At 38.7% G+C, this 15,507-nt stretch overlaps 1 protein-coding gene across 1 annotated transcript in view; it reads left to right on the plus strand.

Annotated features, from left to right (window-relative positions):
• The window catches only part of PXDN (peroxidasin), a 233,388-nt gene that overhangs the window by 205,002 nt on the left and 12,879 nt on the right, over positions 1–15,507 (plus strand). Inside the window, exons 18-22 of the mRNA XM_073625451.1 lie at positions 1,589–1,723; positions 8,791–8,999; positions 10,017–10,137; positions 10,547–10,670; positions 13,281–13,394. Coding sequence (XP_073481552.1) covers positions 1,589–1,723; positions 8,791–8,999; positions 10,017–10,137; positions 10,547–10,670; positions 13,281–13,394 — 703 coding nt within the window. The remainder of the gene's footprint in view (positions 1–1,588; positions 1,724–8,790; positions 9,000–10,016; positions 10,138–10,546; positions 10,671–13,280; positions 13,395–15,507) is intronic.

The following is a 15,507-nucleotide window of genomic DNA, read 5'->3' on the forward strand; positions in this document are numbered from 1 at the left end:
AATATAAGGGCAAAGAAGAGGTTGTTATTTTCAGAGTTATGTATTCACACATCAGACTTACAGAGCCATGAACATCTGTGGAGTTTAGCTTGCCTTATGTGGGATATCAGTACTGCAGTCGCTGAGAGATCAGGTTTCCTAAATGAGTCAGCAAGATATTTGGTTTAGTTCTGAGATCGCCAGTGATTGGCAGAGCTGTTTTTTGGGTTATAAACCACAAGGGAACTGATGAATCTGCAGGGCACAGAAGAGAATGGTGAGTATTTATTTTTCTTTCTTTTTTAACACCTGTTGGCCAAAGGATTTTTCATTTTTGTATTTTCAATTTTTCAAGTTTTGGGGTATTTTTGTATGGGAAATTTCATTTTACAAGGATCAGGTCTCATGTGTTAAATTATGACTTATGTCTCCTCTAGTTTTCTAAAAAAATCCATCAAGTGATGCACAAGCCTCATTAAGTGGAAAAAACATCCTTTATTTTCCCTAAATTAGCCAAATCCTCCTTCATTTGTGCTTCATGCTCCCTCATTTAAGGCACTGAACCTCACAAAGGGAGGGTTTCAGCAACAGAGGCAGTGTTGTCACTCCAGAAAGCAGCTGGCTTAACCAGGTGCTGAGATTCCAGCATGCTATTCCCAACATACACCTTCCTGTAGAGATGGCTGTAAGTATAACTGGGTGCTGAAGTGACCACCGGCTGGAACCAGAGCAAGAAATATTACCAGCACACCATGGATCTCCAGAATGGGTCCAAAGCTTTGATGATCGCTGAATAAAGCTTTGGACCCATTCTGGAGATCCATGGTGTGCTGGTGACATCTCTCACTTTAGCCAGGTGCTGAGTAACAAGCTACATGCTTGTGAATCAGCCGTGACAATGCTGATAGCCACACCCCCTTCAACTTTTTTTATCTCACTATGGTGCAAGCAGGCACAGCCTACAAGAGAGTGGCAACTCTGCTGTGAGTGCAGGAGCACTACAGCATCATTGCCACCCCATCACAGGAAGCTGTTTTGGGTGCGCTTCGCTGGCAGGATAAACCTCTATTAGTGGGATTTTGTAGGGGGACTAAAAGAGAATTGTAAGTGCAGATATACCTATTAGGTGCTACAGCACATATTTAATAATAGGAGGCCATCGTTCTACTTTAATACGTCTACCTTCTGACTCATAAGTATGCGATAGTTTGAGGTGAAGTGATAATTCATAAGAAACCTAGGCTTTTAGTGATTAACTATTGAATGTAAAATATAACTTTGCATGTGAATTGATGCCATAATTATCATGTGATAAATTAAACTCATTTAGACAAAACCAATCTTTTTTGTTTTTTCTCCTTCAGAAAGTACTAATTGCCTGGTTGTTATACTTACCCACGCATTTTTTTCTGGATAAGCAACTGAAAGTACTGAATCCAACGGTTTAGCATGATAGCCAGGCATCCAGCATTTTCATAAGATGTCAGCAACGACAGCCTCCATGTTTCACTAAAAATGACTCCAAACATCTCAAAAATGTAATAGCAGTTTATTTTCTTAAAAAAACCTGTCACTGCATAGTGTTTTAGCCTTCTGGTTCTGTCTTCAGGTTATATGGATCACCGTTAAATATAGATCTCTTCCCTGCACTGATGGTGGAGGACATCATTCCTGGGAGTCGGTTGGGACCAACACTGATGTGTCTACTTACTACTCAGTTTAGAAACGTAAGAGATGGAGACAGGTGAGAACTGGTGAACCTTGGGTACTGTTTATTATTGTGCAATAATATTTAAGGCACCTATCAAACACAATTTATAGGCAGCATAAAAACACAAATGAATTAACAAAAAAGTGAAAAAAAACTCCAATCACAACAAATATGAACAATGTTGAAAGTATGTGTACAACAAATACAAAAATGCAAATAATAATGCAAAAAGTTCATGAAATGCAAAGTACTTCTCCACTTACAGTATATCCTCCATCACCAATGGTGTTTGGCACCAAATCTTCTGGTGTATGACCACACACCACCCACAGGTGAATTGCACACTTATCAGAAGTATCAGTTTAAAAGCGAATAGATCAAAACACAAAGATTTCTCAAGGCAACTCTCCCTTCTGTAGCTGGCCACAAAGCAGCATGTAACAGACTTAAAGGACTTCCACTCCTCTCTTTCCTGATATGGTCATGTATGAACAAGTTTTGCTGTAGGACTCACAATCTAGGAGAACAGAAAAAGACCATAGTGCAGAATATTTTGTTGTAATTAATCAAATCACAAATCATTCTCCTATCGCTTGATGCAGAGACGGCGTTCGACAGGGTGGCCTGGGATTACATGCAAGAAGTTTTGAAAGCAATTGGACTTAATCCACGCATCATGACTCATATTTTAGCACTATACGAGTTAATGGCCACCTGTCGAACGCCTTCACCATCAGTAATGGGACCTGACAGGGAACCCTTTCTTAACAGGTTGAGATATTAAAGAACTGCAAATACGAGATAGGGAATTTAAGGTTGCTGTGTTTGCAGATGATATCCTTCTTTCCTTGAAGTCTTCTTGCATTACCTTGCCAAACTTACTGAAAGATATAGACCACTTTGGTACCCTGTCAAACCTTAAAATCAATTATACAAAATCACATGCTTTGAACGTTCCCTTACGATGCAAGAAGTAGAGTGCTGTCAGAATTATTTTCCATTCCTAGGAAAAAAGATGCGATAACTTATCTGGGAATCCAGATAACGGCCAAACGACCAGATCTATATAGGCATAAGTGGCTTTGCACAAAGCCCAAATGGATCTGAAGGATTGGGCGGGTCTAAACATTTTATGGTTTGGTCGTTCAGCTTTGCCTAAAATGATTGTCCCCCCATGCTAATGCAGACATCCCAATTTATTTGCCAGCAGCCTTCTTTGCGACTTACAAAAAGGCTAGCTCATTGTTTATCTGGAGAAACTCCCCACCACACATTAAGTATGCCTGGCTTACTCTCCTAAAGACTAAGGGGGGTATTGGACTACCTGACCTTCATAAATATTACCTAGCCTGTCATCTTACAAGAATTGTGGATTGGAACATTCATGCAACCAGGAAACACTGGGTAGCTCTAGAAAACTCATAAACACAATTTCCAATTCACACTCTTTCTTGGCTCTTCCCTCAACATTGGTCACGAGAGACCCTGACACATCCTGCTTTCCAACCCTCCTTGAGGGCCTTCAAACAGGCGACTAAATCCACTGATTTTTTTTTTCACTGCCCCGGGACCTTTCTAAAATTTCAATGTACCCTTATATAAGGATTCTATTGAACTTTATGAACTATGCATAGTGGGACAAGGCAAAATGTGCATTGCGATATGAATAAGCTTTGAATTTTTCTACTAAAGAGATAATTCCATTTATATATCCCGAGACTTAATGTATTGCTTTGGTCCATGACGTACAGTATTTGCATGCCATGGACTAATATATATATATATATAATGTTGTGCAAAGTTTGCTATGTGTGCACTTATCTTTTTGATTTCAATAAAAAAAAAAATTTATGGGAAAAAAAAGCAGATGCTTGGGTTCTGATGCAGTGGTGTGACGGCAGCACAAAGGACTCCGCACTACGTGTTTTGTCCGGTAGAACATCCTCAGGGCCCTCTAGCACTGAGAATCTACCATGTTTACTACAAACTCCTTCTATTAGGAAGGAGATCACACCTCCATGTTTCCATAGTTTATCTCAGTGGACCTAACCGCCGAAAGCATCAGTGGATTGTATGCAGTATTGACAAGTTTGCAGTCCACTGATCCTTTTGGCGGTTACTGTATGTCTGCTAAGCTAGCAAATGAAATTTTGAGGCTTGACATATTTGCTATTTTTTGACATATTTAATATTTTATATTCACCAACAAAAATATGGGGCTTGTAATATATTACCTAATTATTATGTGTAATTTTTGCTGAAAATATAGCTTTAATACACGGTAGCACAACCGTGGTGTGACATAAAAATTTGCAACTACCAACATGGGTCATCTGCTTTTAGAAAATAATATTTTGGGGTTTAAGGTGGTACTAAACACACACTGTGTAACTACTTCAGCTCCAGAAGGTTTTACCCCCCTTCCTGACCAGGCCATTTTTTGAGATACGGCATTGCGTTACTTTAACTGGCAATTACGCGGTCGTGCGACACTGTACCCAAATAACATTATGTACTTTTTTTCCCCACAAATAGAGCTGATATTTGATCACCTCTGTGGATTTTATTTTTTGCACTATAAACAAAAAGACCGACAGTTTAGGGGAAAAAACAATATTTTTTACTTTCTGCTATAAAACCTACCCAATAAAAAAATTTCATTTCTTCATCAATTTAGGTCAATATGTATTCTGCTACATATTTATGGTAAAAAAAAATCCCAATAAGCGTATATTGATTGGTTTGCGCAAAAGTTATATACAAACTATGGGATATTTTTATGGAATTTTTATTATTTTTTTACTAGTAGTGGCGGCGCTCAGCAATTTGTAACAAGACTGCGACATTGTGGCAGACAAACCAGACTCCTAACTGACACTTTTGACACTTTTTGGGGACCAGTGACACTAATACAGTGATCAGTGCTAAAAAAGTGCACTGTCACTGTACTAATGCCACTGGCAGGGAAGGAGTTAACATCAGCGCTGATCAAAGGGTTAGATGTGTTCCCTATGAGTGCTTTCTACCTGTGGGCACATGCTTTCACTAAAGAAAAACAGAGATCCATGTTTCTCCTTAGCTTGTTTACATGGGCAGACCACTGTTTTGCCTCTCCCCAGAACGATCGTTGATTGGCTCCCGCTGTGTCTAATCATTGCGGGAGCAGAGCTCTGGCGGCACGCGCGCGCCCCTGAGCCGAGGAAAAAAAATCAAGTGCAGGTACGTGCTTTTGCAAAGGGCTGCCCTGCTGCAGTATATGTATGCGTATGTGTACACGCTGTATGTGGATGATGGCGCTGTAGTTATTTTAATTTTGAAAAAAAAATTAAATCCCTTTCACATAATCGATATACAGCTGTCACATGACCCAGATCTTCCCCGGCCTGTCTGCAGAGAAACAGTGGTAAGAGAAGCTTCTAGTCTTCTGCCGCTGGTCACATGTTCAACATAAAAAACAGCCTTTAGAATATAGAGTAAAAATAAATAAGTATCAAACTGTTTTAAATCATCACACAAATATATATTTTATATCAAATCTTTATTTTTTGGCAATAACATGATATGGGTGGATTTCTGCCAGTCGCACGCTTTGTCACGCCCCTCCAGCCTGTGTCTTAGAATAACAGGGAGTTGAAGCCTCCATCAATCTACATGTAATATCCCACCCCCATTGTTTTTAACTGATTAGTGGGCATGGAGGAGGGAGGGAGTGGATGGCCTTTTACCACTAAATTGAAGGGATTTTACCACTGTGTATAAGCCCACATTTGTGACTCTATAGTCACATGGGCTAATCAGATGTGATAGGGAGGAAATGCTCAGCATAAAAACTCACTGAAAACTGAGCATGTGCAGAGCTGCCAAAACTACTCTGCAATCCCTAGCTGAATTGGGGACATGGACAGAAGGTGCAGATAGAGAGCAGCAGGATCAACCAGGTATTTTGGCAGAATACAGAAAACTAATCTTATAGTGACTGAGTGAATATGAACCGCATTGAATACACCATTTCTTGATCGCTTTTATGATGTGGATTTAGTGACACTTTCAATATGTTATAAAAAATAAATTTATTATGCAAAAAATAATAAAAAAAGGCTTCAGCAGCTAAAGGCTTAAAGAGGTTCTAATGTCAAAAAGTTTTTTTTTTTACCTTAATGCATTCTGTGCATTAAGGCAAAAAAAACCTTCCAGTTTCTGTTCCTCTATCCTCCCTCCCTAAATACTTCCCCAAGTCCTGTATCGGTATCAGTTCATTGCTGTGCCCATCTGCAGGTCTTCTATCCTCTCTCTCCCCACTCTCAAATGCTTGGCTGAGAGCAACAGGAGTTAGTGACTCCTGCTGCTGTCAGTCAAATACTATGAGAAGACAGCAGGCGGTTGGGCCGAGCTATGCTGTGTCTGTCTATGGATGCACACAACCCAGCGTGGCTGCGCACCCACCTATGTGACCCCATAGGAAGCAACTTACTATGGCGCACAGGGAAAAAAGTGGAGAACACTGGCATGGGACCCCAGAAGAAGTTTGGGGCCGTTCTGTATAATACCATTGCACAGACAAGGTACAGTTGTGCTCATAAGTTTACATACCCTGGCAAAATTTATGAGTTCTTGGACATTTTTCAGAGAATATGAATGATAACACAAACTTTTTTTCTTTCACTCATGGTTAGTGTTTGGCTGAACCAATTTATTATGAATCAACTGTTTACTCTTTTTAAATCATAATGGCAACAAAAATTACTCAAATGGCCCTGATCAAAAGTTTACATACCCCAGTTCTTAATACCGTGTATTGCCCCCTTTAACATCAATGACAGCTTGAAGTCTTTTGTGGATGAGGCTCTTTATCTTCTCAGATGGTAAAGCTGCCCATTCCTCTTGGCAAAAAGCCTCCAGTTCCTGTAAATTCTTGGGATGTCTTGCATGAACTGCACGTTTAAAATCTCCCCACAGTGGCTCAATGATATTGAGGTCAGGAGACTGAGATGGCCACTCCAGAACATGCATTTTATTCTTCTGTACCCAATGACAGGTCGACTTGGCCTTGTGTTTTGGATCATTGTCATGTTGGAATGTCCAAGTCCGGTATTTTTTGATAACATACTGCATTCATCTTTCCATCAATTTTGACCAAATTTCCTGTGCCTTTTGTAGCTCACACATCACCAAAACATCAGAGATCCACCTCCGTGTTTCACAGTAGGAATGGTGTACCTTTCATCATAGGTCTTGTTGACTCCTCTCCAAATATAGTGTTTATGGTTGTGGCCAGAAAGCTCAATTTTGGTCTCATCACTCCAAATGCCTTTGTGCCAGAAGGTTTGAGGCTTGTCTCTGTGCTGTTTGCCGTATTGTAAGCGGGATACTTTGTGGCATTTGCATAGTAATGGCTTTCTTCTGGCGACTCGACCATGCAGCCTATCTTTTTTCAAGTGCCTCTTTATTGTGCATCTTGAAACAGCCACACCACATGTTTTCAGAGAGTCCTGTATTTCACCTGAATTTATTTGTGGGTTTTTCTTTGCATCCCGAACAATTTTCCTGGCAGTTGTGGCTGAAATTTTAGTTGGTCTACCTGACCGTGGTTTGGTTTCAACAGAACCCCTCATTTTCCACTTCTTGATTAGAGTTTGAACACTGCTGATTTGAATTCTCAATTCCTTGGATATCTTTTTATATCCTTTTCCTGTTTTATACAGTTCAATTACATTTTCCCACAGATCCTTTGACAATTCTTTTGCTTTCCCCATAACTCAAAATCCAGAAACGTCAGTGCAGCACTGGATGAAAGATGCAAGGTACTGTCAGGAGTCGAGAAACCCATTGACCTTTTTACACACACACTAATTACATGCAAACAGATCACAGGTGAGGATGGTTATCTTTACTAGCCATTCAAACCCCCTTTGTGTCAGGCCAAAATTACCAGGGTATGTAAACTTTTGATCAGGGTCATTTGGGTAGCTTTTGTTGTCATTATGATTTAAAAAGAGTAAACACGGTTGATTGATAATAAATGGCTTCAGCCAAACACTAACCATGAGTGAAAGAAAAGTTTTTGTGTTATCATTCATATTCTCTGAAAAATAGCCAAGAAATCATAAATTCTGCCAGGGTATGTAAACTTATGAGCACAATTGTAAGTATAACATGTTTATTATTTAGTTAAAAATATGCCAGTATGTACAAGGCCTTAAAGAAATCAACAAATGATGTTCCATGTTGTCAAGGACACATGTACAGGTAGAGAAGGCACAAAGTATTGCTAAAGTGTAATACCTATTAGTGGCTGTTTAAAAATATAAGAATTAAATATTTTGGGAACACTAGGTTCCTTCTTCATGTACATTGTCAGCAAATTCTTAGGAAGCAAGTTAATAATTTTCAGGGTAATGCATTACGAACAACAGATGAAATATACTGTAAATGTAACTTTATCCATTACTTTTGTACATTTTCTCATTATCCAATGAAAACTAATTTATACATCTAACATGTGGTTGTTTATTTGATCCCCCTTTCCTTTAGGAATGTTCGTAGTAGGCTTTTGCAGAGACTGTGGTTCCTGTCTCGCTACAACTTCAGCTCTAGCCCTCAAATTAAAGCAGAATTTAATTTTTTTTTTTTTCTCAGACACCACAAATGTAATACGTTACATTTAATAAAGTGTATCCACAGTTTACAGTGAAATCATAACGGGATATTCTATACACCACTTTTTTTTCCTGCTCTGCAGCTGAGAACTTCCAAGGCTCATACAGTAAAGGATCCTTTTGTTCACCCAGCCCCTGCTCTCAAATCATCTACTCACCAAAAGCCTTTCAGTCTTTTCATGGAATGCAAGGCATTTTGTAAATGAACGAGGGGAGATCCTGTTGACCACCCACCCCTCCCTTCATCCATTCACAAAACTTCTAGCATTGATTGAAAAGAATGCAGGGCTTTTGGTGAATGGAAAGGGGGCATATGACCACCAGGATTCTTTACTGTAAAAGCTCTGAAATTCTATTTAAAAAAAAAAAAAAAAAACTATTTTGGCATAAGGAATTGTTGTAAAACATAAAAGTAAAGTCATGGATATCGTTTTGGTACTACAGGCTGTGGTATGAAAATCCCGGTGTGTTCGCCCCTGCGCAGCTGACCCAGATCAAGCAGACGTCTCTCGCCAGAATTATGTGTGACAATGGGGACAACATAACCCATGTACAAACTGATGTATTTAGAGTTGCTGAATTTCCTCATGGCTATATTGACTGCAAGAAGATTCCCAAGATGGACCTACGAATGTGGCAGGACTGCTGTGAAGGTGAAATTTCTTATATCATCCTTATACCAATATTGTTGTAAATTACAATTGTTTTAAATCTGGAAAAGTATGTTGCCCATAAAAAAGTTACATGCTTAGTTATTTTGTGCCAAAAAAAAAAAATAAAAAAAAAAATAAAAAGCTAGAAGTCAACCAGTCATGTGCCCACGCAGGGTCACTTTAAAGCATCTTCCCCTTAAGTGGTCAATGTACAGGTTTTGTGTGTGATTGCACTAGGAAAAATTTCAATTTCCATTAATTTTGTAAATTTTGTTTCACATTTTGCTGATTGGTTTGTTGGTTGGACTTTATGGACTTGTGTCTTTTCAATCAGGCTTATGCCCTGTACACACGGTCGGACATTGATCGGATATTCCATCAACAAAATCCATGGATTTTTTCCGACGGATGTTAGCTCAAACTTGTCTTGCATACACACGGTCACACAAAGTTGTCGGAAAATCCGATCGTTCTGGACGCGGTGACGTAAAACACGTACGTCGGGACTATAAACGGGGCAGTAGCCAATAGCTTTCGTTTCTTAATTTATTCTGAGCATGCGTGGCACTTTGTGCGTCGGATTTGTGTACACACAATCGGAATTTCCGACAAACGGATTTTGTTGTCGGAAAATTTTATAGCCTGCTCTCAAACTGTGTGTGTCGGAAATTCCTATGGAAAATGTGTAATGGAGCCCACACACGGTCGGAATTTCCGTCAACAAGGTCCTATCACACATTTTCCATTGGAAAATCCTGTCGTGTGTACAGGGCATAGCTTGGTAACTGGCTTGTGTACTTAAAGTAAAGTTTTGTTCATCTTTGTTTAGTGTATTGGGAGATTCCCATGTCCCGGTGACACCAGCCATCAGGGCAGGAAGTAAAGGGAAATGTGCCCTCTGGGAACCAAGACATTTAAAAGACTCAACTGTTTTGTTTTCTACTTTGATTGAGATCCTTGTTAAATAACCCCAGTGGTGTGGTGTATGTATTTCAGTGTTGGCTTGTATGTATTCAGATTGTAGGTCAAGAGGACAGTTCAGTTCCTTCTCGGGTCACTTCAGAGGTAAACGGTCTACAGAACACAGCTATAAAGAGGAAAAACCTCAGGACCTTCCTGTCACTGAAGAGGAGTCCAGGTAATATAAATGTTTTTGAGAAAAGAGAGGTTATGAAAAATGATATAATGTCAAAGTAGCTTCAAACCTTACACTTGATCTTAGCCAAAACTTAGGCCGAGAAGTGAAGTGTAGCTTCAAACCTTAGTTTAACAAAATCCTTAAAGGACAGTCTTTAATACATATCTTACTAAAAAAATATATATTTTTTAACATTTTAATTCTGAGCGTAATTTTAAAAAATATATGTGTGGATCAGGTGCATGAAGGTGGGGGTTTGTTACTTGTTCCTCCTCTCCACAGGGTTCAAGGATATTTTGGGTGAATTTGGAAAATAATGATGGCTCTTTTTTTTTTTTTTTTTTTTTTTTTTTTTTTTGCGTTTTTTTGCTAAGCGCTTAGTTCTGCTGTTCTATGTGCCCTTTTCCAGCTTGCCAGAGAATATTGTGAACACAACCCTAACCACCAAGCAACCAGCCAATCTGCCGCTAGTGAATGACTTCAAAGAGTTTGTGCTTGATTTGCAAAAGACGATAACAAGTCTAAGGAAACAGGTACTCTCATATAAAGACTATGTATATGATCCCAAATGTGAAATAATGTGCAGGCTTAACCACTTCAGCCCCGGAAGGCTTTACCCCCTTAATGACCAGGTCATTTTTTGCGATATGGCACTGCGTCGTTTTAACTGATAAATGCGCAGTTGGGCAACATTGTACCCATCAAAATTGATGTCCTTTTTTTCCCACAAATAGAGCTTACTTTTGGTGGTATTTCATCACCTCTGCGTTTTTTATGTTTTGCACTATAAGCAAAAAAAGACAGACAATGTTGAAAAAAAAAAAATAATTTTTTACTTTCTGCTGTAATACACATCCAAAAAAAATGTAAAAAATCTAATTTCTTCATCAGTTTAGGCCATTATGTATTCTGCTGCATATTTTTGGTAAAAAAAAATTCCAATAAGCGTATATTGATTGTTTGTGCAAAAGTTATAGCGTCTACTGTTTTTACTGGAAATGACGTTGATCTGCGATTATTAGTGGGACTTCAACATTGCGGCGGACAAATCTTGACCCTAAGTGCCACTTTTTGGGAACCAGTGACACCAATACACTGATCAGTGTTAAAAAAAAAATGCACTGATTAATGTATAAATGACACTGGCAGGGAAGGTGTTAACACTAGGGGGCGATCAAGGGGTTAACTGTGTTCCCTGGTTGTGTTCTAACTGTGTGGGCTCACTGGGACAACACAGACCGCTGTTCCCGATTACTAGGTACAGCCGATCTCAGTGTTGTCCCCAGTCAGAACAGGGATCTGCCTTGTTTACATAGGCAGATACCTGTTCTGCCTCTCTATACCACAATTGCGGGTGGCCGGTGGACATCAAGCCTGCCGGACCTGCACGATTCCCAAGCCACACTATCTCATGCACAGATCGACATACCGGTACGTTGGTTTGCGCAGCCGAACTGCCTTGCCGCAGTATATCTGTGGAAGGCGGTCTGCAAGTGGTTAAAGTATATAAAAAGCCAAAAGGTTTTAATTTTTTGGACTAGGGGAGGGTTAAAATCGTTGTTTGTTTTTTGTTTTTTTACATTCATATCTCAACTGCATGAGAAGTGAACTCCCATGTGTATGTGTGGTAGTTACATCATACCAGCCAAGTCATACAAGATGGCTAAAGATCACAATCCAAGAAGATGTAGATGTCAGTGTGGGAGCTTGCAGATGTTACATCGCTGGAGGTGAATATAGTTCAGCTTTAAAAATAATATTTAAATGCAAGCAGTGCAAGTACCCAAGTTTGATCTGGTGTCTCGTTCATTGTGTTGCTTTTCTCTCTGCCAGCCTCATGTACAGGGGATTGCAAAAGGCTATCAGATGTGCTGATAAGAGGAGATAGCAGAGAGATGAGCTCATGTGTCTTCTGCTGCTTCTTGAAGTGGAACTAAACTGTATCTGAGCACCACAAAGTAAAACCACTATTTAATTCATTTTTAATATTCAAAGTAAACTTGCCCATCCATCCATGTCTCCATGCTTTATTTTTTTGAGAAATCACTTTGAAAAACACCCCCTAGCATTTCAAACCATGGACATCTTGAGTAAGGGAAAGAAAAAAACATGCCCATGAAGACTCCTGGGATGTATGACATCATTTTTGACCTAGGCTAGAAACCAGAATGCAACCGAAGAAAGGTGGAAAAACAAATAATTAAAACAAGTAAATATACTATACCTTCCTATCTATTGTTGTTATATTCTAATGCTAGCAGCATAAGTATTAAAAAATAGTGTTGATTGAGAGAGTTTAGAGAGAGTTTAATTCTGGTTTAAATAGTTCAGTTACAGGCTGGGGATGGGAGAAGACCTGCGTGTATCTTTTAGCTGCAGCATATTAAAATCAGGTACACTGTTCTGCTATACAGAACTGTGCTGTGTGGAAGAGCTGTGTAAATCTTGGGACTAGATTAACAGAAATAGGAATCCTTTGGCAAGTAAAACTGATGCCATATGTGTGTTTTATCTGTGTGGGTTTTTTTTTGTTTTGTTTTTTTAGGGACATTTTTATTATTTTGCATTAAAAATGCATAATGAATAAACCGTGTGTATAAATTCAGTCTTTATAGATCAAGTGTATAGAGCGAGTATACATTTGAGTACAAGTAAATTTAAAACTAAAAAATCTAACATAGTAGTCATTATATTGTCCACCGCATTTCATTCAAATTGTTTCAAAATTTCAAATCAAATACAAACTATATTCAGTTTATTCAGCATATGGATATTTTGTCTAATATAAGATAAAAAAACAATCTTATATTACTTGCTTGTCTGTATTGATTGGTTTGCCATGTGGATTAGCATCTATGGATGTTACTAGGACAAGTACACTTAATATAGGTCATCATAGCTGACTTCAAACAGGTTTTGCATTCCTTTAGAAGTATATGTAAATGCAAATTTGCTTGAAGCAGGTAAAATGCAAGTCAGATGCACCGACAATGAATTCTTGAATCCAAAACCCAGAGCCCATTGACACATGCCCTAAAGAACATTGAGCAGACAGATGGTGCCTGTGCATCCTTTCAACGGCCGATGTCCTTGTCCATCTTCATGCACTGCTCTTCAACTTGTCATCCTTTTTTTATATCTAGATCAAGAACCTTGAATCTCGCTTGAGCAGCACAGATTGCACTGATGAAACCGGAAAACCATATGCCACTAATGAAAGATGGAGAAAAGATCCTTGTACAAAATGTGAATGTAAAGTAAGTAGCAATTAGCAATATTCCTACTCTCTCATATATACATATATACACATATTTATTCATAAAAAAATAATCCTTCAGTGCTGTCTTTTCCCTCTATCACACTGTACGCAAAAAATGCAGATGCATTGTTAAAATATAGGCTGTTGTACCATTTAAATAATAAAAGATGTGTAAATATTTTTACTCCGCCATACCTGTGCAAATCTGCTCTGAAGGTAGTTACCCTCCAGTATGTTTGCACACTGTGGGTAAATTGTAATACCTTTAAGAGATTTGGGGTGAACATAAATGCTCCATGTGGTCAGTGTCTTGGTGGAGAGTTCAAAAAGTAGATATTTGAAGTTTGGGCAGCTGCTATTGGGTAAGATCTGCCCACTTCTATCAACCGTTACAGAAAAATTTGACCGTTCTTGTTTTTTTTTTAACAATCCCTGTAACCAGTGGCAGCTGGTGCTAAAAAAAACCCCTCCAGGTCCGCACTCACCAGAAGACACAGTGAGGCTTACCTACAAATGGAGCCCTCCAGCAGTCACGGCTCCCCTGATACCCGGCAGCTTCCGTGTTGTTAGGACAACCTAAAACAAGCCAATTAGAGCCTTAGGCTCTGATCACATGCTTGTAAAAAATTGACAGACCTAAAAGAAACCCATTAGTCTGGCGCCCAGCACAGTGCACACACATACGATTGATTTTTAAATAAATGATAATATGATTTATTTTTAAACAACTATTAATATGTGAAAACGTATTCTAAATAAATAAAATAGTGGTGCTATAAACACCAGAAAAATCAAATAATGGTGAATGAGATACTTCTAAATTATAACCAATGATGCACAAGATAATAGTAGGTGAGAGTAATATAGCTGTCACAAACAGCCATCTATAAAGTGACCGTGATAAGTGTTATATCGCTACAAAAACACCTCAATGACATATGATCATAATCCTTAAAGCAACAAAAAAAATACAAAATATATATAAACATTTCTCTTAGTGAAAAAAGAAAAATACATGAAAAAGGTCAAAATAACTGCAGATAGTTCATGCAACGTTACAGATAAAAAATAAAGTCCGTGCTCAAAGGTGGATGTCAGAAAAGTGACTTTCAAACATAAATCTTCCTATGTCAGAAATAACTCCTTCACCACACCAGCTGTGATTGTGATCCACTCATATGGAGCCGCACTCACCAGAAAATAATGCTTTGCATTCTCATGCTCGGCATGTATGCAGTGTTAAAGTACCCCAAAAGGGCTATTCAGACTGGATAGAGCTGTGTCCACAGCGGATGGAATCCTCTGATTGTCAGCACTCCTCACCAGGTAAAAAGGTATGTTTCCATGAAAAGAACTAATACTTCCAATAGTGTAATACCATTTAAGCACATTTATTGAATTACATGAAAGGATCTTCTAACATTATAGTCACATTTCTAAAAAAGTTAAAAAGCACATAAACAGAAACTCCTTGTGACTACTAATGGCAATGTACTGGTGGTCACGGCGGACCCGAGATGCAGCATATGAATCTCACCCCTCCCCTCGTTAGCTCATCAACAGTCCAAGGTGATAGTAGCCAGCCAGTGCAGAGCACAGTGCGTCACACGTTACGAACAGATGCTGGGTTGCCGTACAGCCACGCCTCCGACATGTTTCGTCACATTGACTTCTTCACAGGATTTTAGTTGATTTAAGGATTATGATCATATGTCATTAAGGTGTTTTTGTAGAGATATAACACTTATCACGGTCACTTTATAGATGGCTGTTTGTGGCAGCTATATTACTCTCACCTACTATTATCTTGTGCATCATTGGTTATAATTTAGAAGTACTGTATCTCATTCACCATTATTTGATTTTTATGGTGTTTATAGCGCCACTATATTATTTATTTAGTCATTTATTAGTCATATTAATAGTTATTTAAAAATAAATGGTTCTATGATTAGCTTTGTTATTTGCAAACTAACTCTTTAAACTTTTGTGGGGGCAGCGACGCCCCTTATGGACTGCCTGTAACAGTCTTCACTCTTCTGGAAAGGCTTTTCACAAGTTTTCAGAGAGTGAAGAATGAGAATTTGTGCCTATTTAAGCCAAGGACCTGA

Source organism: Aquarana catesbeiana, linkage group LG04, assembly GCF_042186555.1.
Source record: "Aquarana catesbeiana isolate 2022-GZ linkage group LG04, ASM4218655v1, whole genome shotgun sequence".
Taxonomy (NCBI): Eukaryota; Metazoa; Chordata; class Amphibia; order Anura; family Ranidae; genus Aquarana; species Aquarana catesbeiana.